This window comes from Tupaia chinensis, unplaced genomic scaffold (assembly GCF_000334495.1).
Source record: "Tupaia chinensis unplaced genomic scaffold, TupChi_1.0 Scaffold000366_1, whole genome shotgun sequence".
Taxonomy (NCBI): domain Eukaryota; kingdom Metazoa; phylum Chordata; class Mammalia; order Scandentia; family Tupaiidae; genus Tupaia; species Tupaia belangeri.
This window is the reverse complement of record NW_006159863.1, coordinates 86,729-114,677: the sequence shown is the minus strand read 5'-3', so window position 1 is coordinate 114,677 and position 27,949 is coordinate 86,729. Positions and strand designations below refer to the sequence as shown.

The 27,949-nt window shown below is 36.2% G+C and overlaps 1 protein-coding gene across 9 annotated transcripts in view; it reads left to right on the top strand.

Moving 5' to 3' along the window:
* Nucleotides 1–27,949, top strand: part of HMBOX1 (homeobox containing 1) — a 185,725-nt gene that overhangs the window by 86,251 nt on the left and 71,525 nt on the right. For all 9 annotated transcript variants that reach the window (XM_027773716.1, XM_027773713.1, XM_027773715.1 and 6 more), the window contains exon 4: nucleotides 7,959–8,044. In XM_027773716.1, the coding sequence (XP_027629517.1) occupies nucleotides 7,959–8,044 (86 nt within the window). The remainder of the gene's footprint in view (nucleotides 1–7,958; nucleotides 8,045–27,949) is intronic.

Here is a 27,949-nt window from a genome sequence, read left to right as displayed (position 1 = left end):
TTTCCTCTTGGTATTCTGGGCATGCACACACGTGACTGGCGTGATTTTCAAGCCACTGGATCTGGGACTTAAACTGATTGGCCATGTGCGAGTCCACCACACTACCTGCTGACTCCAAGACTTAGTTTTTTTTTTTTCTTCTTTTGGAGAGGTTTTTGCTATAGAGCGCGTGCGCTTGCTAGACAGACAGAGACAGACAGAGAGATAGAAAGTGAGAAATCATCCCACAGGGGGGATGGCCACACTGCAATCCCTTCTCTTTCATTCTCCTCTCAGGATCTTGAGCACGCACACACACGCGCCCGGCATGAGTTTAAGCCACCGGGTCCGGGACTTGAACTGTGGTCGACTACGTGGGAGTCCAGCGACATAGCCATTATGCTAACTGCTGGTCCCCCAAGACTTAGTTTTTAAATCTCATAATTCATTGATCCTACAAACTTAACTCAGAATAGTTTCAAGATATATAATGGAAATCTTTTTTCTTTTTTTGTAGAATGTCATCAAGTTATAACTATACACCTGATAAATTTGTTAAGGAACAGAAAGTAATATCTACTTCATCCATTTTTGAGTTAGGGTTAAAAAAAATTGAAAGGCAACTAGCATGTTAATACTCAGCAAACTGTTTAATATGACATTTTAGGAAGGACTTAAAGCTAAGAATGAAGAATCATTTCACATTTTAATGTTTCAAAAATACACCTATGCAGGGTTGGCAGGTGGCGTGGTGGTTAAGGCAATGGACTCCCATGTGGCTTACAGTGGTTTGAGTTCCAGACCTGGCAGCTTGAGACTCACAGGGGGTGCATTACATGTACATGCCCAAAATCCTCAGAAGAGAACAGATTATGGTGTGTCCGACCCTCTTGGGTGTTGATTTCCTACTCTCCCTCTTACTAGCTCTGTCTCACTCCGGCAAGCACATGAACTCTATGGCAAAAAAACAACAACAAAAATGTCTCAAGTGCTTTAAGTGCATCTAAGAGAGAAAATAAGTAACTTAGAAAAAAAGCACCTATAAAGATATAAATAATAGGTGTAGGTGTTTGTGCTTGTGTACACATCTGCTGATAGTGTATCTATTAATGTATATATGTTTTGTTGTGAATATATTATGGAATAACAATTTAAATAAGGCTTATCACAATTAATAAACAATGCCATATATTGATGATGTTATTGTTTTTTTAAAAAGTATTTAATTTGGGGATCACTAAGTAGCATGGTGGTAAAGGTGCTGGACTCCCACATGGTCAACTGCAGTTTGAGTCCTGGACCTGGTGACCTGCTTTCACACTTTCTATCTCTGTCTGGTAAATTTTTAAAATAATAATAATAAATAAAAATTAAATAAACAGTTCTTTTATTTTATTTAATTTGCCACAGGGCAAGCACGCTCACCAGAGAGAGAAAGAGAAAGTGAGAAAGCAAGCTGCCAGATTGGGACTTGAACCACTGTTGGCCATATGAGAGTCCAGCAGCCAACACTGCTCCACCTGCTGGCCCCAGTAAAGTTATTCTTAACCACCCAATGTACTAAACTTTATGAGCATGTTAGTATTTTATACAAAATTCTGAGTCTTCCGAGATGGTTATTTATAGGCCTAACAAGTATTTTTTTGTGTAAGTAGGATATTTGTATTCTGTAGGTAATAAGATAAAATGGTTATGATATCCAATTACCATGCAGAGCAGCTTTTCTTTTATGGTTATATTTTAAATTTTCTTAAAGAATTATTTATCTAGTTAGCTTTATTTGTTGTTACTATGTTTTAATTTGTCCTTGGAGACACAGAAAGAGCAAGAAAGGGAAAACGAGAAAGAAAGCTTTCCAGGACTCAAACCAGTCGACTGTATGGGAGTCCAGTGCTTCAGCCACCATGCCACCTGCTAGCCCCTACATTTTCAAATTAATTTTGTTTATCTTCATGGCTTGAAAGTTGTGGGAGTAAATTTTTGTTCATACAGGAAAGAAATTTGTATGTCATTGTATTTTTCTGAGTGTGAAATAATATGTCTGTAGGTATTCATATCTGGACGTCTTTTAGATAGATAGCTACCTTTAAAGGCTCTTAATGAATATGAAGTATATATTAACTAAGAATATGGAAGATCTTAAAGCACATTGTTTTTATTTTTTTAAGGAATTATTTATTCATTCATTTATTTTTAATTTGACCAGAGAGAGACACAGAGAGAGAGGGAAAGTGAGAAAGCAAGCCACCAGGTCTGGAACTCATAGTGTGGTTGGGCATGTGGGAATGGGCAGTGCCCCAACCAACATGCCACCTACTAACTAAACCAATTGCTAATTGCTAATATCCTTTGTCCCAGAAAAGGAAGCAATATCATTTTGAACTGCCATAAATAACTTCATTTTGATTTGAGAAGCTTAAACATATTTGAGAATAAGAATTTAAAGCTGTTTTTTTCCCACATTATCTAGATCAGATTTTCCATTTAAAACCTTTTATCTCCAACTACAAATTTGTTCATTCATTGAACAAATTAAGCTCTATTGTATGCTGTCCCTATGATGAATAAGGCACAGTCTTTGTGCTTGAGGACTTTACAGACTAATAGGAGAGATAAGACAAGATTAAGAGCAACTATAATAATATATTAGCATGTGAGTAATAGAAATCTTGAAGTTATCCTTTAGAAGAAGGAATCTTTTTTTAACCATTTTTTTTAAAAAGAATTATTTTATTTAACTTTATTTATTTATTTATTTATTTTAACTTGACCAGAGAGGGACAGAGTGAGAGAGAGGGAGAGGGAAAGTGAGAAAGCAAGCTGCCAGGTCCAGGACTTGAACTGCAATCGGCCATGTGGGAGTCTAGCACCCTTAACCACCATGCCACCTGCCAACCAAGCTTATTTTTTTAAATGTACAGTCTTTAATATCTTTTGTTCCAGGAAAGGAAACAATGTCATTTTGAATTGCCATAAATAACTTCATTTTGATTTGAGAAACTTAAACATATTTGAGAATAAGAATTTAAAGCTGTTTTTTCCATGATCTAGATCAGGTTTTCTGTTTAAAACCTTTTATCTCCAACTACAAATTTGTTCATTCATTGTACAAATTAAGAAGAAAGAATCTTTTTTTCAGTTATGGTCAGTGAGAACTTCTCTGAATAGGTGACAGTTAAATTGTATCTTTTTTCTTTAAGAATTATTTTTTAATTTTATTCATTATTATTATTATTACCCCCTGGCCGCGTGGCGCGCCCCCCGGAGTGGGGGGGGCGCCGGCCAGGCCGTTCCCGGCGCGCGGCTCCAAATTGCATCTTTTTAAAAAAGGTGGTTCCTTAAAGACTATTACTGATGAATTCGTCTGGATATTAGAAGGGCTGTTGATAGCAGTAGCAAGTTTAGCAGTTATTAAAAAAATAATGGCAATGGAGATGGAAGGGAAGACTTTAATTCTGATGTGGAAATCACACGCATGGATTCAGCATGACAGTGAGGGAAAAAGTAGTAAGAGGATATGACATGGACTTCAAGTTTTTAGATGCTAATCAGGTGGTAGCTTATCTTGGCCATCAGCAATGGAATTAAAGAAAAGATCAGCCTACTCCTCACTTTAATTCTGTAAGACTTGAGGAGTATGAGGTATTCTAAGATAAAGGGGAAAAAGGTTTATTCTCTTTGAGAAGGATGTTAAATTTCAGATAAAAAGACAAGATAGGAGTAGAAGATGAGAGATTTAGATTTAGATCCAAGAAGGCACAATGAGGATGGTACGAGATACAGATCATGGAGGTTTGAATACGGAGATACTGAGAGGAGTAAGGAAGAGTTTAAAGAACAAAGTTAACCGAGTGGAATGGAACTCCTCGAAATACAGGAGAATTAGACACAATGAGAGTTAAGTGTTGTTACTATTTTGAAAAATATCGATAAAACCAACAAAATGACGCATTACTGCTGCATCTAACTTGACTTTATAGAACTCTTTCCATGGTGCCTTGTAGTACCTGGTATAAATGCTTACTTTAATTTTACATGGTTATACCAGATCATTTGTTTCTTCTTTTCCTGGAACCCTTTCTGAGGTTTGTTTTCTTTAGTTGATTTTTTTTTTTTTTTAGTAGATCACATGCACTCACACAGAGAGAGAGAGAGAGAGAGAGAGAGAGAGAGAAAGAGGAGGAAAGTGAGAAATCACTCCTAAGGAGGAATGGCACTGCCCCAATCCCTTCTCTTCCATTCTCTTCTCAGGATCCTGGGCGTGCACACACATGCCCAGTATAATTCCTAACCCATGGAGTCTGGGACTTGAACTGTGATTGGCTGTGTGGGAATCCAGTGCCTTAACCACCATACCACCTGTTGACCTTGCCTTTCTGAGGTTTTATGTAATAATGTATCAGTATTTATATAGTCCTCCAACATTAAAAAATATGTTTTACTATGTTTTACCTTGAAGAATCTATTTTATGTATTATTACACACACATACATGTATATTTATACATTTAATATTATTTTCATTGTTTGGAGAAAAAAATGAAAAGCCTCGTGAAGGGAATATTAACGTTCTCATTTTACCCAGTGATGAAACCAGGTTCTTGTTTTTATTAAATGACTTACCCACATCCCTTATTTTTTGTCTTGCTTTTCTTTCAGAAAAACTTCTCTCTGGTAAAGCAGTAAAGAGTTTTTTATTTAAACTTTTTGTGGACTCTTACAAACCTGCCAAAAATCTAAAAATATAGTCTGTTAGAGGATAAGTGAATTGCTGCTGTTCTGTAGACTTTTGGGGTTCCTTCTGTCTCTCTGCAGTCCTTGATAATATTTCAAGGCTGTGAATAATTTATAAATTGGATATTTCCTATTGTAATAATTGAGTGTTACCTGTTCTATATGATTTAGTGTCTACTCTAGCTGAATTTGATTTAAAATAAAATGATTTAAGTTCCAGTTTAAATTAGTAGTCAAGAAAATATTAATCATTTTTCCCCACAAAAACATTTTTCTTTGAATAAATAGTCTCTTAAATTTTATTTCATTTTTCTAAATCATTCTGTACATTGAAATATAGTGCTTTATTTTTTGAAAATAAAATTTTATAGTGTATCAGATACTAAATTATTTGGTTGTTTTATTTACATAAACCAATTGCAATACAAGGGTGCATCAGAAAATTTTTGGAATTAATGTATGAGTTTATTTTGGTGCAAAATTTATTTGGAATTCCATGTCCAGTTTTTTTCATGATAGACATTTCCACGAACTTTTGAAGACCTCTCACAGATACTGCAGAAGTAACTTTCTTGCTTAATGGTTATTGATACGATTTTTTTTTTTCCCCTTTATGGGCAAGGGAGAGGGAGACAGACAGATATTTTTGACAGGTTCTTGCTAAATTGAGATCGTCCTGCCCTAGTCTCCCGTTCAGCCCCAGTCTCCCGATTTGTGGATTACAGGCAAATGCTTCTATGCTGGATGTGTTCAGATTGGCACAGATTAAAACCTGCCATACAGCCTCCAGCCTCCCAGTCAGTGGTCTGTGTGCCATATAGGCTGGGCCTATTTCTTTTTTAAGAAAGGTTTTGCTATAGGGTGTGTGTGCACGCTGGAAAGACAGAGAGAAAGTGCAATCACCCCACGGGGGGATGGCCACACTGCAAACTTTTCTCCAGCCTCCTCTCAGGATTTTGGACATGCACCCAGTGTGTTTCAAGTTGCTGGGCCCAGGACTTGAACTTCTGCCGACAACATGGGAGTCCAGCAATGTAATGATTACACCAGCTGTTGGTCTCTGGCCGGACCTATTGATACATTTTTGAGAGGAGTTTGTTCTACATTACCAATGTTTTAATCAGCAGTTATTTTGTTTGACTGTACAATATACCTATTTTTACCTCTTTCTTTCATGTACACAATTTTAAAATAAAATGAGAATGTATGTTTTTCAAAGGAATATTTCAAATATAGTCAACCATTTTTGGAGGAATTTAGCCAGTATTTAGATCACAATGTAGATCACTCTGAGAAATTTTAAATATTGCATTAGGCAGCGGGTTCTTTATTTTTTACCCTTTAAGAATATTTTTCCCCCAAAACAGTTTATTTTTCCATGAGCAAGAAGAACAGAGAACAAGAGAACGAGAGAGAAGTACACCCAATAGGGTCTTGATGCCACAATCCACCCCCAGCTTCAGTCAGCTCTGGATCATGGACACACATGTGCCTTTGTATTCAAGGAGGTCTCTGGACATTAACCCAGAATCTTCCCATGTTTTTAAGACTAAAAACAGGGTTTCTGTAGTTTTGTTTCAATCAAGCAGAGGTCAGTCTCTCAGGAGCTCACTTTCTAGCCCTGTGCCACCATCCTGCCACATCCTTTAGGAATCTTTTTTATTAGGGCTTCCAGCCTATAGGTCAGAAATACACTGTAGAACTACAGACTGGAAACTTTCTTTTAGTATCTTCAAATAATTTAGAGAGAGCTGAGCTCCTATAAAGCATTTGTGATTCTTTTCATAAAACAATTTGTAAAGGTTCTATGATTCCTTTGTCTCAGTTCATAGGTCAGCAAACTTCTGTAAAGGGCTAGATAGTAAAAATTTTAGACTTTGTGACCAAGAGGCAAAATTGAGAATATGATGTAAATAGTTATATACAAGAGAGCAAAGAAATGGCCACAAATTGTTGTTGACAGAATTCAATATAGAATATGAATAATGATGGAGTACCAATTTTTAAAATATAGGCCTACTAATTAGAAGACTGAAAGTTTTAGGCGGAGGATGATATCTTATTTACGTCATGTTCAATGTTAGCATTTTCTGTCATTAAATTGACTATGAAAGTCCACTTATGAATGTTTCTTAGCTCAAAGTTGGTATAAAACAGTTGGTAGGCCAAATTTAGCCCTTGGACCATAACTTCCTGACTCCTGTATTAAACAATATGTTAGTACTATTTGGTGTTACTTTTGAACTTGAACAAAAATCAGTTTTCTATTTATGTAATCCTTTTGAAGAGAAGGTATTCAAAGAGAAATTGGTCAGTTTTAAGGTTTTAAAAATGGTTTTATTTAAGTATTGTGTTTTTTTCTGGTGGAGAAACAGAACTCTGGCCACTACCTGTCATTCTTGTGGGAGTCTGGTCTTTTGAGAATTTGTTGAGTTTTTAAGTAGGTCAAAAATTAAAACAGTTACCTTAGTGGAAGAAACATGAGGTCTATAATATGTAATTCTAAGGACACAGACTGTAGTGTAGCTTTCAGTATGTTATATCTTACAGGAAATAAATACTTTTTAAAATACTAATGTTATATCCATCCCATCAAACAAAAACAAATATTTTGTTTATATAAATGCCTTTTTAAATATTAATGTTATATCCAACCTATTACACATTAAGATGTTTTGTTTATAGGAAAAAAGAAGGCAAGTTAAGGGAACAGATAGTCTTAAAATGGCTAATATGTTTGTAATTGTGAGAATAATGATGATTTCTACTCCCTTAAGCATTTTAAAGGTTTTTAAATGAGCATTATTTTTGCAGTTGCATAATTGACTTGTGAACCCACAATCTGCTCATAACCGAGTTTTGTTATGCCTTTTATTTTTCTAGGATTTCTGTCTGTGTAAGATATATTCATTCCCCAGTTATGAAACTTTGTGTATGCCATATGACAGCCTTGTTCCTAGTGTGAATTATAGACAGCATGTGATTAAGCATCTTCTGGTATGAAACCTATCTCTACTGTGGCATTCACTAAGCGTCTGTCTGATGGTGTGAGGTTTCAGGGCTTGAAGATATGGTGTTTCTTGGTTTGTTGTAATTTCACATTTTCACACAAGTTTGGTCTGTTTAGCTTTTATTTCTGTGTCCTTTCTGTGTTCTCTCCACCTCTCTGCTTCATGTTTCTTTTAGCAAAGATGAGGATTTCTACCTTCAGCATACATTGTTGGTCTTGTCTTCTGTTTTTGTCAGGAGGGACAGCAGTGTGATAAAAGAGGAAATCAAAGCCTTTCTTGCCAATCGGAGGATTTCCCAAGCAGTTGTTGCACAGGTAACAGGTAAGAGCTGAAGAGCCCTTTATTCTGGAATCATGTCTAGTCTCTGCCCTCTGGGGCAGATGTTGGAATATTGCTTGCATTTCTGCATTGCAGTGCAGATATGTCAACTTCAGCATAATAATGGATGCCTGTGATTTAAAACCCATTGTCCCTCATATCACAGGACTTCTCCAGTGATTTTTTTTTTTCTTTTAAAACTTGGGCTAGTAAATTTTATAGCATTTATAACAAACACAAAATCCCTGTTTTAAGGCTAAAAACAGGGTTTCTCTAGTTTTCTGTTAATCAAACAGAGCCTATAACTCGTGTATCCAACTGCTATCTGTATTGTCATGTTTTTAAAAGCTTTGCAGTCCTCCAAATCTCTTTTTTTAAACAGCTTTACCAGTTAAAAAATGATTCATGAGGGTAATGAAAAAAATTTTTAAGGATTATTTTATTTTATTTATTATTATTTTTAATTTGACCTTTTTGTGTGAAAGCTTTCCTTAAGCCATTACTGAGAAGGTAAGAGTTAACCATTGTCTTCTCTTTGTTCTTTATATATCCCATCCCATTCTCCACCCCTACCCAAGCCCCATCCCTAGTATGTGGCATTAATGTGTCATTTTCTATTGAAATTGAATCTTTTATGAAGTTCTTTAATTTGGGGATTACATGTCTTTGTTGGTATGTAGTCTTTCTTTCTTGGATATCTACAAGGGGTTGTCAGGAAAGTCATGATGCATTTTTGCATAGAAAAACAGAGACATTATGACTTTCCGGACAACCCAATAGAAGACCCTCAAAAAATTAACCATTTAAATCACTAGAGAAACTGAAAACTTTGGATTACATTTTGTAGTTGCTGTTTTGTACTTGGTATATTGATAAAGAGAAAAATTAATTTTCCTCTCCTTTTTAAAAATACATTACCAACTTGCTCTGTGACTTCGGGCTTTTCAGCCTCAGTGCCTTAGTTTTTTTACTTCTATAATGAAATACGTGGGTCTGAGCTACAGCAGTATGGTCCAATTTTAAGATATTATTTCTGTTCTCTAGATATTGGTACATATTGAAGCTCATTACATAAAAGATTGTTACTGACTATTCATTTAGTTAAAAATGAAGTGTCAGAATTCAGAAGTCTTAAGTTTCATCCTAAATATCTAAGGTCACTCATTTTATAATATGTGAGTGTGTGTACATGTACTATATTACACTAGTAATATAGTTTTATAAATGACATGTATGTTCATGAAAATATACATTAATTAAAGACATGTCATCTGCATAGATGTTTTAGACCAAAGGTAGTATGTGAATTTAATTGTAGTCTTTAGGTATTTTGCAATAGGACATTTAAAAAATTGTTAACCTTTATCTTTAAGGACCATGTTATGGTCCTTAAAGCAGTGTTTGGCCAAGATAAACAGGAAATTCTTTATGGAAACTCATTGATGTGAACTATGAAAAGATGGAGTAATGTCTTTTAGTATTTTACTTCAGCCTCCGTACTAGAAGCAGTGTAATATCCTCCACTGTGTCAACCTAAAAATTTTTTTTAAAAAATAAAAGATAATTTGTAGTTATAGAACAGCATTTCAAATTCTATTTTGTTCTGGGATCATCCAGTTGTATGGTAGTTAGGTTGCTGAATTCTTACATGGCCTACCATGGTTCAAGTCCTGTACCCAGTAGCTTAAAAATCATGCAAGGCACCTGTGCATATGTGCCCAAAATTCTGTGAAGAGAAACGAAGAGAAGGGATTGTGGCATGACCATTTCCCTGGGGGATGGTGATTTTTCGCTTTCCCTCTCTCTGTCTCTCTCCTCTTTGGCAAGTGCATAAGCCCTATAACAAAAACCTAAAAAATTTTACATTTTATTCAGGTGGAAATCTTTCTATGTCAACTTCCCTGAATCTTGAATCATTTTGGATTTTTAATATAGTAGCTTTGAAATCTATCTAACATCGATGCAAAAAAAAAGTATTTCTTGAGGCCAGTAGGTGTCATGGAGATTTAGGTGGCTGGATCCCACATGGCCAATTACATGCTTTGAGTCCTGGACCCAGCAGCTTGAAAAACTTGCAGGGCACGTGTGTGTGCAGGCCTAAAATCTCTAGGGAGGCTGGAGGAGAGAAGATTGTGGTGTTGCCCTTCATCTCGTTGAGGATAGGTTGATTTCTCATTCTGTCTGCCTCTACTCCCCACACTCTAATTCTGTATGGCGAGCACACACATCCTATGGCAAACTTGAAAAAAAAAAAAAAGGAAAGAAAAACATTTTTTAGGCATATCTAAAAGCATTAGACATACCATAATGGGTTAAACATGACATAATAAGAATTACTTTTTTGGAAAAGTAAGCTGAATGTATGTTTTTGCATCTTACTCAAAAATAGTCCACTAGTACTGGCATCACCTGAGAACTTATTGGAAATGAAAAAATGCAGAGTACTACCCTTTACCCATGGAAACAGAATTTGCATTTTTACTCGTTCCCCAGGTGATTTAGATTTTTTTTGAGAGTTTTTCTTTTCTTTTTTTTTTTTTTTTTTTTGCTATAGGGCACGTGCACTCACCAGAAAGACAGAGAGAGACAGAGAAACAGAAACCAAGAAATCACCCCCCAACACCACCACCTCGAGAGATGGCCACGCTGCAATCCCTTCTCCTCCATTCTCCACTCTGGATCTTGGGCATGCACGCACACACGCCCGGCGTGAGTTTAAGCCACTGGGTCCGGGACTTGAACTGCAGTCGACTACATGAGAGTTCAGCGACATAGCCATTACGTTAACTGCTGGTCCCCCCAGGCGATTTAGATTTGAGAAGTACTATTTTGAACTTTTCTAATGTTAACTTCAATGATTTGGCATTGTTTAACATTGCCTCGTGCAGTAGTTAACATGATGTAGTTATCATGATGCCATCTTCCGGTTTTGAAGCAAGAGTTGAAAATATATTCACACATTTATTAACTGATGTATCACATGGGCCTTTGTTTTGTGACTATGTTCATGGGATTTGGTAGTGTTAAAAACTTTTTTCATTTCAACTTCACCCCAACTTGTTCTTCTACTTCACTTCTACTCCATAGTTGGGTTCATTTTCCCTTGATTAGACATCTTGATGGTTTTCCCATATTTAAAAATTGAAATTCTCTATAATCTGGCTCCAGCCTACTTTTTTATTGCCATCTTCTCTTCAGTATACCCCTTAGCGGAATTCAGTCACTTCACATTTCCAGAATTCTGCTCACTCAGGTCCTTCCCAATCACTGGCCATGTCTAGGATGCCTTTTACCTCTTCATCTCAGTTGTTATCCTCATTCTTTGACTGCTTAAGTCCATGTGGACCTCTCTTTTTTTCTGAAATTACACTGAGCTCACTACTCTCAGCTCTAAAGTTTTAGAACTCATTTCAGTTGTACATTTTATGTTCTTCAAAGGCAGTGGTCTTTCCTTGGACAGTTCCAGATTCTAGCCTTACATATGTACAATGGATATTTCGTGTTTATCTAGTTGTCTTATACAGCTGCTCTGCAGTGTAAAAGGAATATTGGTAAGGCTGGCTCCATGGCCTGATGGTTAAGGCAACCATATCCCACATGGCTGACCACATGGTTTGAGTCTTAGACTTGGTGGCCTGAGAAATATGCCACATGCTGGGCAGGTGGGTAGGTGTGCCCAAAATCCAAAAGGAGGGAAGGATGAAGGAGAAGGGATTGCCGAGTGACCATTCCCATGAGGGGTTGCTTTCTCCTCTCCCTATCTCTCTGTCTTTTTATCTCTCTCTAGTGTGTGCATGTACCCTTAATTAAAAAAAAAAAAAATTTAAAGAAGGGATATTGGTGATTCTAATAAAAGCTACACGTGTGAAAAAATTGTCTGGTGTTACTGTTTTCAGTGTGTGCCCTCTCAAGAAATAACTATTTATTCAGGAAATGCTACAGGAATTTTTTTCCCTTAAGAAATTTGCATTTTTTTTTTTACTTTAGTTATTTCTATAAGACAGGGAATGAAGATGATGGATAACTAGATGGGTTCATTATCCTTTGGTCAACTTACTGAATTCATGTATTTCACATGTATTATTAATTATGTAATAATTTTGACCCTTCTATCTAGCCATCATGCTAAACTTGGGTAAGCCTTCTCATTTGTGTGGAAAAGACTTAGCTAGAGAATAATGAGCTAGTGAAAACCTAAAAAAAGTCTGGCCCTCAAAATGTGTCCACATAAGATAAAGTGAGCCTTGGTAAGAAGCTGTCTAGTCATCCTAAGCTTACTCCCTGGAATACCAGATCAGCATGTAGACACATTTTTTTCCCCCTGTATTTAAGCAAAGTAGTGAATTCTATCTTAAAAGAATATCTACTGATGAAATCTGTCCCCAAATAAAGTTTAGGATGTGTTGCTTTGGGATCTTGCCCTATAACAGATTCTCTTAAAGTCAGTTTAAATGCAGCTCTAATATGGGAAGTAAATCAACCTTGTGATAAAAATGAGAACGAGTGGTGCATAACAAAAGAAAATGCTAAATAAAAAAGTGTAGTGAAGTGCAAAATTATAACACATGTGCTTGTTCCAGAAACAAATACAGAAGTGTCTTTTTATAGATTTGGACGATTTCTATAATAAGATAAACAAGAAGTTCATGGGTGGGGTCTGTATAAATAATATCCTACTGATAGGAAAAATGACAGTATAAACAGGATATAATAACAGTGCCTGCTGAATTCCCAACATGTTATTTGTAGCTTCTTTCAAAGTCGCAGCTGCTTCCACCAAGGGTGGATTTTTAACTCTCAAGGAGTTTGGCCAAGATTCCACATTCTCACTAACAATGGTGGGGTGAGCATAGCCTTTGCCTGAGTAATAAACGCATGGATGCTGCATTCACTTTCAGGGGAAAATGTTTTCTTAGGCTGTTGAAGAATGCTAAAACTTTTTTCATTTTGCGATGACCTCTGGGAAAAATGAAGTGTGCAGAATAACTGAGTAGATAAATGGGCAGAGCTTGATAAATGCTTAATTGCCAAAGAAATATATGAATTGGATTCATGTCCTCTGAAAAAATAAATACTTGGAAGAAGAAAAAAGAATTAGCATCTCTGAATTTTAAGAGACTTATCAAAATTTTGTATGCTTTAATCATACTGATATAATTGAAAAGCAACCAAATACCACGGTTCTAATCTTTCTGTCATTAAATAGCCTTGTGATCTGGAGCCTCATTTTCCTTATTTATAAGACAAAGGACTTTGACCAAATAGTTTCTCTGTTGGTCCATTTGGGCAAGCTGCTGTTACAAAGTATTATAAACCAGCTAGCTTTGAACAACAGAAATTTATTTCTCACAGTTTTGGAGGCTGGGAAGTTCAAGGCAGATTTAATGTCTTGTAAGAGACATGTTTCTGGCATATAGATAGCATTTTCTCCTTGTGTCTCCACAAAGTAGAAGGAACCAGGAGACTCTCTTGGGCCTCTTTTGTTAGGACACTAATCCCAATCCTGAGGTTTGCACTTAATGACCTGATTACCTCTCAAAAGTCCCACCTCTTAATACCATCACTTATGGAATGATGATTTCAATTAATGCATTTGGAGAAGATAAATATTCAGACCATAACTGTCTATGTATCTTTTCTATTTGTCAAATTCTATTCTGTTTATTTAAAGTGTAAGCACGCTTTAACAAGTGTGTGTCTTGTGTTTAGTGATTCTCATTCCTTTTTAAAAATGTAAAAATTTGCATAAAGACACGTTCTGAAGTGGTTTTAGAAGCATTCTAACTGTACTCAGATCACTTTTTTTTAAATCTCTAAATGAAGGATAACAATGAAAAGTGTTTTATTTAATTATAATAATTTATTTACAAAGTGAATACATATTGATTCTCTCCCTCATTAGAGAACTTCAGGCCAGATACTAAAAACCAGAACTGAAGGGCCTGTTTTATAACTCAGTGATTAAGTGTGATGCATAGATTGCTAGATCCCACATGGCCTACCATAGTTCAAATCCTGGTCCCTGACAGCTTGAAAAACATGCCACACATGTGTATGTTTGCCCCAAATCCTAACAGTATGGAGGGAAAGGAATTGTCATGTGACCATGCCCCCACTGAGGAATACTTTCTTTCTTTACCCCTCTCCCCCTCACCCCTTTCTGCCTGTCTCCCTGGTGAGTGTATGCACCTTCGGGCAAAAAAAAAAAAAATTGAAATGTCAATATACTTCTTTTTTTAAAGACAAACTTAAGTCTGTAGAGCAGTTTCAGGTTCACAGCCAATAGGGCAGAATGTACAAAGAGTTCCTATGTATCACTTGTTCTGCTCCCCTATATACAGCACCAGAGTGAACCTACATTAACACGTCATTGTCATCAAAGGCCATAGTTTATATTAGGGTTCACTCTTGGCATTGAACATTCTGTGGAGTTGGGACAAATGTCTAGTGACATGTATCTTCCATTATGGTATCACACGGAATAGTTTCACTGTCCTACAGTTCCTCTGTGCTCTGCCTATTCATCCTTCTCTCCCCTAACACTCTGGCAACCACTGATTTTTTAATTGTCTTGATCATTTTGCTTTTCCAGAATACCGGATAGTTGGAATCATATAATACATAGCTTCAGATTGGCTTCTTTCACTTAGTAATGTGCATTTAAGATTCTTCCAAGTCTGTTTTTGGCTTGATAACCCACTTCCTTTTAGTGCTGAATAATATTCCATTGTCTGGATGTACAGTTTATTTATCTGTTCTCCCACTAGAGGATGTATCTTGACTGTTTCCAAGTTTTGGCAATTATGAATAAAGTTTCTATAAAAAGAATTTTTATCTATGTTACGAAAGCAATGTTGATAGAGTGTAAGTCACAGACTATAGAATTGTCCTATTATAATACAAACAGATACAATTATCTTCTCATTTAACCAGGTTTTATCAATTCCAACTCCATAGGTTTCACCAGTTTTATGTAGACTGGCATCTAGCTACATAATGTGTAGTTTTCTATGTGAGATGTAATTCTATCTCCTAACTAGAAAGGTTTAGAATGTTTGTTTCTGTTAGGAGAAACCCTCTTTACAAATCTTTTTTGAATGAATTTCATTTATAAACATTATAAATATTTTTACAGAGGACATTTTGGGCTTTCGCATCCTCTGGAGAATTCTTTTCATCTCTTTCTTTTCTATAATGTGTTGGCAAACTATTGTCTGTAAACACAACATGCAAGGTTATTTTTATTTTCCATAGGAAGACATTAGCCTACTCCATATTCGAATGTCCATATTTTCTCACTTCTAGTGAAATTTAAGTAACAAGTTAAAGGGAAAATAATTTAGAAGGTACTTTTTGTTGTTAGAAAATCAATTCACTGCAGTTATGAAAATTAATTGTCCTGTTAGAGCTTTCATCATCTCAAATGCAGTGAATATATGACTGTAAATTTGTGCATAAAAATTGGGAGACTGCTTGTTAAGTATAAAATAAGATCTTTCTTCCACCTGTATTTAAAGTATAAAGTACATTTTAAAAAATTTTACTCTACCCCGAGCCTTGCTTATAAGCAATGGATGTGGCTTTCCTCCATTCAATAATTTTGTTTTTGTTTCTCCTCAATTCTTGTTTTCTAAGATTGTGTGAAAAAGCCTGTACTTAAAATTTCTTTGACTGTTGTGTGAAATATTTCTTACCTGATATATTCGGTTGTTGGGAAAGTCATGATGCATATGAAAAATATGACGATAATTTAATCTTCCTTGTATTAAGGGGAAAAAAATAAACCAACAGGACTAAAGGATACTCCAGTAAGAGAAACAGGGCCAGCTGGTAGCATGGTTAGATGGCTGGATCACACATGCTGAAAAACATGCCAGGTGGATGTGCCTGCCTACTCAAAACCCCAAGAGGTGATGGAGGAGAAAGTTTCACAGCATGACCATTCTTCCTAACTGTTTCTCACTTCCCTCACTTTCTCTCTGTCTCTATCTCTCTCTGACAAGTACATAGCAATTTTTTTTGAGAGAGAGATTTTTGCTATAGGGCACATGCACCCTTTAGAGAGACAGAAAAAGACAGGCAGAAAGCAAGAAATCACCCTCCGGGGGGGTGACCATGCCGTAATACCTTCTTCTCCACTCCCCTCTTGGGATTTTGTACACACATGTACATGCACCTGGCATGAGTTTCAAGCTGCCGGGTCTGGGACTTGAACCACAGTCAACTTCATGGGAGTCCAGAGACGCAACCATTACGTCATCCCCACAAACTTTTTAAAAAAGAAACAATGTCAGAAGGTATCCTGTGTAACAAGTAGCAAAACCTGAAGTTAGATTGTATACCTTGTGGATCTTCAGGCAGTATTATAAACAATTTTCTGAAGAGAATAAATGCCACATTTTGTAAGCTGTAGATATAGTCCTTTATGTGTTAAGGAATGACTTCGTTAATTCTTTTTTTTAAAAAATTATTTAATTATTTATTCATTCATTTATTTTCATTTGACCAGAGGAAGAAATAGGTAAAGTGAAAAAGCAAGCCACCAGGTTCAGGACTCAGTGCCGTGGTTGGCCATGTGCGAGTGTCCAGCCCTTTAACCACTATGCCACCTGCTGCCCCCACTTTGTTCTCTTAAAGTGTTACTCAGGAATAAGGTGGGGTGTTTTTGTTTTTGTTTTTGTTTTTAAAGCCTTCAATTGCTATACATCATTTGTATTGTAAAGAGAATTTACCCAACATGAAATATACCTCAGACCACTCTGTTGAGAATACTGTACACGTTATCATCAACTGGTAATAAACCATTTTTGTGTCCCACAAATGTCTTGCCTCTATTTTTTCTCTGATTTCCTTCCCTATACTCTTGCCCTCTCCCACCCTCCTTCTACACTGTCTCCCATGTTCATAACTATTTTCACTGCTTTTATGTCCTCCAATATTTCAATCTCTACCATAGAATGCAGACAGTCAGTATATATTTAGTGGAGACATACAGTATCTCTTTTTCATAGCTTGACTTGCCTCACTCAACCATAAATCTTCCATATTCGACAACTTTCTATCGAATGCCAGGGTCTTGTTTTTTATGGCTGAATAGTGTTCCATAGAGTATATGTACCTCACTTTTTCAATCCATTCATCTGTGGACATTTGGGTTGGTTCAATGACTTAGGAATCGTGAATAATGCTGCAATAAACTTTGATATGCAAGCACTTTTCTGATTGAGCATCCTCCTGTCCTTTGGGTAGATACCCAGGAATGGAATTGCTGGGTCATATGCTAGTTCTATTTGTAGGTCTTTGAAGAACCTCCATATTGTTTTCCACAGTGGCTGGACCAATTTACATTCCCACCAACCGTATAGGAAAGTTCCCCTTTCACCACAACCATGCTAACACTTACCATTTTTTGTATTTTTAATCTTCACCATTCTGACAGGGGTTAGGTGGTATCTCATTGGGCTTTAATCTGCATTTCCCTTAGGATGAGGGATGTTGAACATTTCCTCATACGCTTTTGGACTGTTCATATGACTTCCTTAGAAAGTTTTTTGTTGAGCACATTGTCCCTTCTTTTAATTGGGTTAATCATTTCAGGGTTACTTGAGGCATAGTTTACAGAATATTCTCCCATTGTGAGGGTTGTCAATTCACACTAATTATTGGTTCCTTTGCTGCACAGAAACTTCTTAATCTGATGTAATCCCACTTGTCTATTTTGGGGATTATTGCCTGTGCTTTGGAAGTCTTTTCCCGCCGAGGGAGGATGGCCACACCACAATCCCCTTTTCTCCATTCTCCTCTTGGGATCTTGGGCATGCACGCACACATGCCCGGCATGAGTTTAAGCCACCGGGTCTGGGACTTGAACTGTAGTCGACTATGTGGGAGTCCAGGGACATAGCCATTACGCTAACTGCTGGTCCCCTGGAAGTCTTTTTTAAGAAGTCTTTGGCTACCTCAGTGTCTCCCAGAGTTTTCCCAGTGTTTTCTACCAGTAGTTTTATAGTTTGAGGTCTTAGGTGCAGATCTTTGATCCATTTTAAGTTGATTTTTGTTAATGGTGAAAGATGGGGATCCAGGTTCATCTTTCTGCAGATAGATACCCAGTTTTTCCAGCACCGTTTGCTAAAGAGTATTTACTTTTCCCAGTGAATTGACTGGTATCCTTTGTCAAAAATCAGTTGGTTGTATGTTTCAGGGTTTATTTCTGGTGTCTCTATTCTATTCCATTGATCCACCTATCTGTTTTTGTGCCAATACCATGCTGTTTTGATCATCACAGCTTTATAGTATATTCTAGGGTTAAGGAGTGAGATGCTGATCACTCCATTCTTCTTGCACAGGATTCACCTTAACCACCAGGCTGACGCTTGGTTTTTCACTCTGGTGAAGGGTGTGGCCCCTCTACGGCTGACACTATGGGTGTCAAATTTACCTTTGGTAAATCCAGTAAAGAAAGTGAATTCAAGGGGCAAGAAATCAGTTGAAATAAATTCTATATAACCCAGCAAAGAGAGTAGTTGTCAGGGAAAAAAAAAATGCTCATTAAGAAAATGGAAACAGGGACCAGCAGTTAGTGTAATGGCTATGTCGCTGGACTCTCATGTAGTTGACAGTGGTTCGAGTCCCAGACCCGGTGGCTTAAACTCATGCCGGGCACGAGTGCGTGTGTGCCCAAGATCCTGAGAGGAGAATGGAGGAGAAGGGATTGCAGCGTGGCCATCCCCCCTGGAGGGGGGGTGATTTCTCGCTTTCTGTCTCTCTGTCTCTCTCTATGTGGCGAACGCATGTGCCCTTTAGCAAAAACCTCTCCAAAAAAAAAAAAAGGATTCAGCATCAGTTACTACAAATTGTTTGTTCTGTCAGGAAGATGTACTAAATTTATTAATGTATAATTACTAAATAATGCTTTTGAAATTCAGTAGTGTTGTATATGTGTCAGTACTTCATAACTTTTAAGTACTGAGTACTGTTCCATTGAATGGGGGGAAAAAAAAGAGTTAGTTTATCCATTCATCAATTGAAGATTGTTTCCAGAGTTTGACTGTTAAGAATTAAGCTGCTGGGACCACCAGATGGTATAGCTGTTACATTGTTGGACTCCTAAATGGCCAACTGCAGTTTGAGTCCTAGACCCAGTGGCATCAAGATCATGGTAGTCTCATGTGCATGCAGGTGTGCTCAACATCCTGGGAGGAAAATGGAGAAGGGATTGTGCCATAACCATCCACCCTAGGAAATGATTTCTTATTTTCCCTCTCACTGTCTCTGTCTCTCTCTCCTTGGCTCTTGTATGCCGTAAGGCAAAAACCTCTAAAAAAAAAAATAGAATTAAACTATGAATGTTTGTCTCCAAGCTTACCTCTAGCATGTATTTTTTTTTTTTTGGAGAGATTTTTGCTATAGGGCATGTGTGCTCGCCAGACAGACAGACAGAGACATAGAGACAGAAAGCGAGAAATCACCCCCCAGAAGGGATGGTCACGCTGCAATCTCTTCTCCTCCATTCTCCTCTCGGAATCTTGGGCACGCATGCACACGCGCCCGGCGTGAGTTTTAAGCCACCGGGTCCAGGACGCGAACCACGGTCAACTTTGTGGGAGTCTAGTGACATAGCCATTACACTAACAGCTGGTTCCCTGTAGGCATGTATTTTTATTTCCTAGTGGTAAATCCCTAAGAATGGATTTGTAGAGTTATCAGTAAATATATGTTTGACTTCAAGTTTATTAATTTTTTTTCATGGAAGTGAGGCAGAAAGGGAGAAATACAGACACCCTCAACAAGGTCTCACATCCAGATTCCCCTCTAGCTTTTCTAGACAGCCCAGATCATGGGTGTGTACAATTAGCAAGTATAGATCAACCTGGAAATTGAACCTACTACCTGCCATATGGTTCCTTCATTGCCTGAGCAGTACCATTACTGTTGTGCCATTGAGCCACCCCTGTTTAACTTTTCACAAGACTGCCAAACTATTTTCCAGTGTGTCTGTACCATTGCATTCCCAGCAGCAATGGATGAATATTCTGATTGCTCATATTCTTCTTCAGCACTTGATGTTTGTGCTCTTTAAGCTTAGCCATTCTAGTGCATATGTGATGATATCTCTCTTTAGTTTTATTTTGCATTTTCCCAGTGACTGATTATGTTGAACATCTTTTCATATGATTATTATTAAAAGAAATTCTGAAATATATGTATACACATATATACTAGCTGAAGGCTTGCATTTTTCATTGTCTTAATATTTTACAGAGAGCAAATGTTTTTAATTTTGATGAAGTTATACTTATCGTTTTCCTTCTCTTACTGTTCATGGTTTTTGTTTTTTTTTAGATAACTTGCCTAAACAAAGTTTAAAATATTTTTTCTTACATTTTCTTCCAGAATTTTTATAGTTCTAGCTCTTACATTTAAATTTATGGGTCATTTAAAGTTAATTTTTGTATATGTATGCTGTAAGAGTTAGAACACACTTCTTTGCCCATGTGGAAATCCAATTGTTGGAGCCCCATTTGTTGGAAAGTCTAGTCTTCACACATTCAGTTCATTGGTATCTTTGTGAAAAGCTATTGATCATATATATGTAGTCTATTTCTGGATTCTTTATTATATTCCATTAAGTTTTATGCATATCCGTACACCAATATGATACGATACTATAGATTATTGTAGATTTATAAGTCTTGACATCAGAAAGTATAATTCCTCCAAATTTAATTTTTCCCTTTCAAGATCACTATCAAAATTTAAAATTTTTTTCATTTCCATATACATTTTAGAATCAACTTTTCCATTTTTATGAAAAAGCCTATTTGTTGTGAACTTGCAATTAGGATTGGGTTGAATACATGGATCAGTCTAGCACTGGAAATTGATCTTTCTCTAAATCCGCTAGTGTTGCTGTAATGGAGTATCTGAAACTGAGTGATTTAAAAGGAAAGCAGTTTATTTGGTTTATGATTCTAGTAGATGAAAAATTCAAAAGCTTAGTATTGGCATCTGCTTTTCTTTGGTGGGTGTTATATACTGTTTACTCTTGTGACAAAAAAGTGTGAGTCCAACAGATATATGCAAAAACAGAAGCACATCTGTATCTATCATAGGAACTAATTAGTGAGAGCTTCCTCCCTCCCAGAACACTGAATTAATGTATTCATGAGAGATCAGACCCCATTCTCCAATCCCCTCTTACTGAGCCTGACCTTCCAAAACTGCCATATATGGTATCAAATTGCAGCATGAATTTTTAGCAGAGACACAGCATTCAAAACATAGTAACATCTTATGCATATTGAATATCAATCCATGAACATGGTATCTCTCTCCACTTGTTGAGGTCTTCTTTATTTTCTCTCAACCATGTTAGAAAGGTTTAGTGTACAGGTTTTGCACATATTTTTTGAAAATTTCACTCTAAATATTTTCACTCTAGATATTGTTCCTATTGGTAGTGGTTTTAGTTTCAACGTACAATTTTTTGCCTTTTATGTCATAGAATAATTGATTTTGTTCTATTGATGTCCTATTCTGTGACCTTGCTTAATTCATTTATCTGTCATAGTAGTTTTTTAAAAAAATAAATTCTGGGGTTGGTAGGTAGCATGTTGGTTAAGGCACTGGACTGCTACAGAGATGCCTATGGTTTGAGTCCTGGACCAAGTGGCTTGCCTTCTCATTTTCCCTTTCTCTTTTGTGCTGATTTGATTTTGTTCTATTGATGTCCTATTCTGTGACCTTGCTTAATTCATTTATCTGTCATAGTAGTTTTTTAAAAAAATAAATTCTGGGGTTGGTAGGTAGCATGTTGGTTAAGGCACTGGACTGCTACAGAGATGCCTATGGTTTGAGTCCTGGACCAAGTGGCTTGCCTTCTCATTTTCCCTTTCTCTTTTGTGCTGATCAAATAAAATAATAATAATAATAAATTAATTTAAAATAAAATAATAATAAATTAAATTAATCTACACAATTATGTTATTTGTAAATAGAGATCATTTTACTTCTTTTTCAGTGTATATTTCTATTTTTTTTCTTAGCTTGTTACATTGACAAGATTATCAATTCAGTCTGTAATAGAACGATAAGAGACATCTTTCCTGTGTTTCTAATCTCAGGGAAAACCATTCAGTCTTTCATCATTAAGTATTATTTTAGCTGTATTTTTTTTTCATAGGTGCCTATTTATATACATATACTTTTTTCCATAGGTATGTGTGTATATATATATATACACACACACAAATATATAAATCCAATATATATAATCTAATATATATATAATCCATCTGTTTCTTCAGAGAGAGAGAGAAAGACAGACAAGCACCCTTAGCAGGATCTTTATGCCATAATCCACCCTCTTGTTTTAGCCAGACCAGATTATAAGCACATGTGTGTGCACCTAGGATGCAAACCCAGAACCTTACCTTGAGGGTTCAGCACTGTAGAGCATTCCATTACTGCTGTTTCACCATCTGGCCCCCATGGATGCCTTTTATCAAATGCCTTTCATCAAAATGCCTTTCAAAGAATGTTCCCTTCTATCTCTAATTTCCAACAGTTTTTTATCATGAACAGATGTTGTATTTTATCAAATGCTTTTTCTGTATCTTTTGAGATGTCACATATATTTTATTGTTCATATGTTCATTATATTGGTTTGCATTCTGAGAAAAGCTTCATTTAGTCCTGATTTATTCCTTTTATTTTTTTAATTCAATTTGTTGATTATTTTGTTAAGAATTTTTGTATCTATGTTTTGATGTGAGTTCTTGCTCTGAGTTTGTTTCATTTCATTTCATTTTGTTTTCTATTCCTGTAGTATCCTTGTCTAGTTTGGTTGTAAGTTTGGCCTCATAAGATGAGTAGAAATATGTTCCCTTCTCTTATATTTTCAGGAAGGATTTGCATAGAATTGTTTTAATTTCTTTCTTAAAATTTTTGAGACTATCTTTTTTATTATAGTAAATAGCTTAATGTTGGTCATGACTTACTACCTAGATATCCTGTAGTGTTTGGACTCATTACCAAAATCAACAGAGTAGAATATAGAAGAGTAGAGATTATGGTTTTCCTAATTCCTCAAAAACTGCTAGCATTTCCCTGCCTGATTTTATCCTTGGGAGGACTATTTTTCCCTTGCTTACATACATCATACATAAATGGCCATTCCCTTGGGCCTTTATGATGCCTGAGTAAAGGACACAGTTTTTACCTACTGAGCTATGAAATTTTGCTTCCTATGGTAGTTTTGCTTCTCAATTGTAGATAGGAGCGACCTATCTCTATATCTCCCAAGCAAATCCATGGACATTAATATGGTTTTGAACACATTTATTTTAAAGTATATGTCCATTGTAATTTGTTTCAAGCTTCTTGTCCTTATTCTTGATGATAAACATAGTAAAGGGTTATAGAAACATACTTAATGTAATCTTTCATTAATGGTGTGAGCCATTTTCAGGACTAAAATATGCTTTTTTTTTTTTTGACAGCTTTAAACATAAAGATTATTCTTTGTCTCCAGTCCCCTTTTAGCTAAACATTTTTTGAATTATACAAATTACCTGTTTGTCCTGATTTTTTTAAGAGATAGTGTCTTTGAAATGTTTGAGTGCTATTTGTTAAAATAACTATTGACACACATAATATTTAGTGAGAAGAATCTCTATTTTTGAAAAAACATTTTAAAAATAATTATTTATTCAATTTTATTTATTCATTTCTTTTAATTTAATGAGAGAGAGAGACAGAGAGAGATAGATAGATATCGGCCATGTGGGAGTGTCCAGCACCTTAACGACCATGCCACATGCTGGTCCCGAGAAGAGTGTCTCTTAAACTATAGTTTAACCACACTTTTTTATTCAGTGTTTAGCTCAGCTCTATTCTAAATCCCTATCAGGAAAGATTGTAGCCATCTTCGTGTGGTATAGGTGGCCAGTGGCTCAGCTTTTCACTAACATGGACCCTTTCAGCTAAACTTTTCTTTTGGAGGGTTTTTATTTTTATCTGTAATTTATTTAACACTTACCAGGTGCTAGATGCTGTGCTAACTGCTTTATATATTTGAGAGGCAGGTGTTAACTTCCTCATTTGCAGATGAGAAAACTGAGGCCAAGGAGAAAGGCTCATTTGCCCAAAGTCATATGCTAACAGTTGTTTGTTTTGCTGTGAACTCTGTTCTTAACATAGCAGTTCAGTGTATGGAAGAAGTACATTGTAGTGATCAAGAGCATGGCTTTGATGAGGGACTGCCTCGCTTCAGAATCTGATTCCCATCCTTTGGTAATTATATAACTTTGGGCAAGTTATTGAATGTCTTAAGCCTCATTTACCCCTTCAAGAAAGCGGAAATAGTAACAATGCCTACCTAAAAGGGTTCTTGAGTGGATTGATGTAAAAGGGTTTTTTGAGTGGATTAAGTGAGTTAGTTTAGGTAGTTTCAAGTGGCTAATAGTAAAATGCCATATAAGTTTTTCTATTGTTATATCATTACTAACCATTATAATTACTTAATTTTCAGCAAGGACTTATTTCCTGTTTATCTCTCTCCAAACTGACATTTCTGCAGCTAAGACTCCTGAGACTAAATATGTTAACCAAAAATACGGTAGCCTTAAAATTTTTAAAAAGTAAATTTATTTTTTGTATTAGAAAATATATTCATGTGGTTCAAATTGCAGAAGTACCTTTAGAGGGTTTATGTGCTTAATCTCTTCCCTATGTCTTTTTGCCATTTCCCAGAAGAGGCTAATGTTAACAGTTTCTTCAGAGGGGGTTCGCAGGTGGCATGGTGGTTAAAGGGACTGGACTCCCACATGGCCAACCACAATTCGAGTCCCAGACCTGGCAGCTTACTTTCTCACTTTCTTTCTCTCTCTGTCTTTCTCTGGGCAAATTAAAAATAATAAATTTAAAAAAAATTTTTAGAAATTTTCTTCAGAGATATTTTATGTATTTATAAGCAGATCAGTATATCTATAGTCCTTTTCTCCTTTTGTACCCGATCGATTGGTATACTATCAACACTGCTCTATATTTAGCTTTTTAAACTTGAAAAGTATCCCATATCAGTATATAAAATATTATCACATTTTCTAATATATATGCATAGTATACCATCTTCTAGATACTATAATTTTCAAATAGCTATTAACTTTGAACAATTCAATAACTTTTTTTTTTTTGAGAGGTTTTTGCTCTAGGGCGCATGTGCTCGCCAGAAAGACAGAGAGAGACAGAGAGATAGAAAGCGAGAAATCACCCCCCAGGGGGGATGTCCACACCTCAATCCCTTCTCCTTCATTTTCTTCTCTGGATCTTGGGCATGCAGACACACGTGCCCGGTGTGAGTTTAAGCCACCAGGTCCAGGACTTGAACCACAGTTGACTACATGGGAGTGCAGCGACATAGCCATTATGCCAACTGCTGGTCCCAGCAATTCGATAACTATTTTAAACCAGTTTTTTTCTTCTGTCTTACACAGTAGGTACTACTTGTTTAATAAATTAAATGTATTTAGATAAAGATTTAGAAACTATTTCAATTTGATAATAATTATATTATTATTCTCTACAAAATGCATTAGCAAGGTGGTGAAGGAGCTGAATTGCACTTGGTCTACTGTGTGTTCCCATAGACCAGACCAAGCAGCTTGGAAAACGCACCAGGCTTTTGTATGTGCATGCCCAAAATCCTAGAGCTGAATGGAGGAAAAAGGATTGCAGCATGGCCATCTGCCCTGGAGGAGTTTTCTCACCCTCCTTCTCTTCCTCTCTCTGTCTCTCTCAAGCACACGTACCACATAGCAAAATTAAAAAAAAAAAAAATGTATATACATATTCTTGGATGAGTAATATATTTCTTTTTTATTATTTTAAGCTTACGTATACCCCCTTTGACTGTGCAATCTAGTTTCTAGGAATTTAGTCTATAGGAATACTTGCTTATGTATAGAATAAGGACACGAATATTTATTATAGCATCTATGACAGCTAAAAGGCATAACCTAATTTCCATTGGTAGGAGGTTTGTTAAATTATGGCATATCCATGTTGTGAAGCACTATTTATCCATAAAAGAATAAGACAGCTCTATTTGTCTCTAATGAGGTAAGGAATGGGTTATAATAAGATGTGGGTAGGAGATGATTTATTTTCATTCCTTTTGGATTTTGTACTCTGTATAGGAGTTCTGTGTTAAAACAAAAGCAAAAATTCTAAGCACCAGTTTTAAAAACATACCACGTCACAGATTCAGCAATATTGTTTACTGGCCAGATTCATCTCAAGGCTTACCAGTTTTCTCTATGTGCCTTCTGGTACCAATTAGAATCAGAACCAATTATTTTTCTAAGATCATTCTAAAGTTCGTCTGAAAGAAAAACTATATAAGAGATTCTTTAAAGAGGACAGATGAAAGAGTTTGAACAAATTTGCTCAATCAGATCTCAAAATATACTTTACAGTGGCCAGAATAAGTAAAACAAGGTCAGATTGTCAGATAGATAGATATCAGTTGTGTAGAACATAGTTTATTTTAGATCCTTGGACATATGGACAATTAGCTTAAATATGTGATGCATTTTAAGATCTATAAGGAAATTGGGGCCAGCAGGTGACATGGTGGTTAAAGGCGCTGGATTCCCACATGGCCAACCATAGTTCGAGCCCCAGACCTGGTGGCTTGCTTTCTCCCTTTCCCTTTCTATCTCTCTCTGGTCAAGCTAAAAGATAATAACGGATGGAATTTAATAAATAAATAACTCATTTTTAAAAATCTGTAAGAAAATCATATTTTTCCATTGATTGTTTATTTGAAAATGAAAAAATAAAAATAGGTACTAACATCATTCCAGAAACAAAAATCAACTTCCATACTGAATAAAGCAATAAAAAGAAAAAATATAAATATATATGTATGTATAAAGCTAGAATAAAGAGTCTATATGACTATTGGATGAAAATATTGATTTTTTTTTATTCTTTTGAGATAGGAAAGGCTTTTCTAAGAATATATGAAACCCAAAAGATAAAATTGGATGGATTTAATTGAATAAAGTATTCTTCTTTTCTTTTTCTTTTATGAGCTTTCCAAAAAGACAGAGAGAGAGAGAAAGCGAGAAATCACCCTCCAGGGAGGATTGCCACACCACAATCCCTTCTCTTCCATTCTCCTCTTGGGATCCTGGGCATGCATGCACACGTGCCGGGCGTAAGTTTAAGCCGCCAGGTCCGGGACTTGAACCGCGGTCAACTACATTGAAGTCCAGTAACATAGCCATTATGCCAACCACTGGTCCCTCTTTTTCTTTTTTTTAATCTTTTTTTTAAAGAATTATTTTACTTGGGACCAGCAGGTGGCGTGGTGGTTAAGGCGCTGGACACTCCCATATGGCCAACCAGGGTTCAAGTCCTGAATCTGGTGGCTTGCTTTCTCATTTTCTCTCACTCTCTCAGTCTCACCCTCTGTCTCTCTCTGGTCAAACTAAAAAAAAAAAAAAAAAAGAATTATTTTACTTAATTTTTATTTATTTACTTACTTGGCCAAATTTTCCCTAATTTTTATATACACAAATGAAGAACAAAATAAACCAAGACCCTTCTCATTTGCTCATATAACCATGAAGCCCCTGCACTTGTTATCCTAATTAATATATTTCCCTATTTAGTGATCAATTTGAGGTTACATATTTTTCTTGTTTATTTATTTTAATTTGTCCAGAGAGGGACAGAGCTAGAGAGCAAGACAGAGAGAGGGAAAGTGAGAAAGTCACCTGTCAGGTACAGGACTTGAACCACTGTCGGCTATATGAGAGTCCAGTGCCCTTAACTACTATGCCACCCCCCAGCCTCTATTTTTCTTTTTTTAGTTGCCATGTAGTTCACCGCGGTTCACGG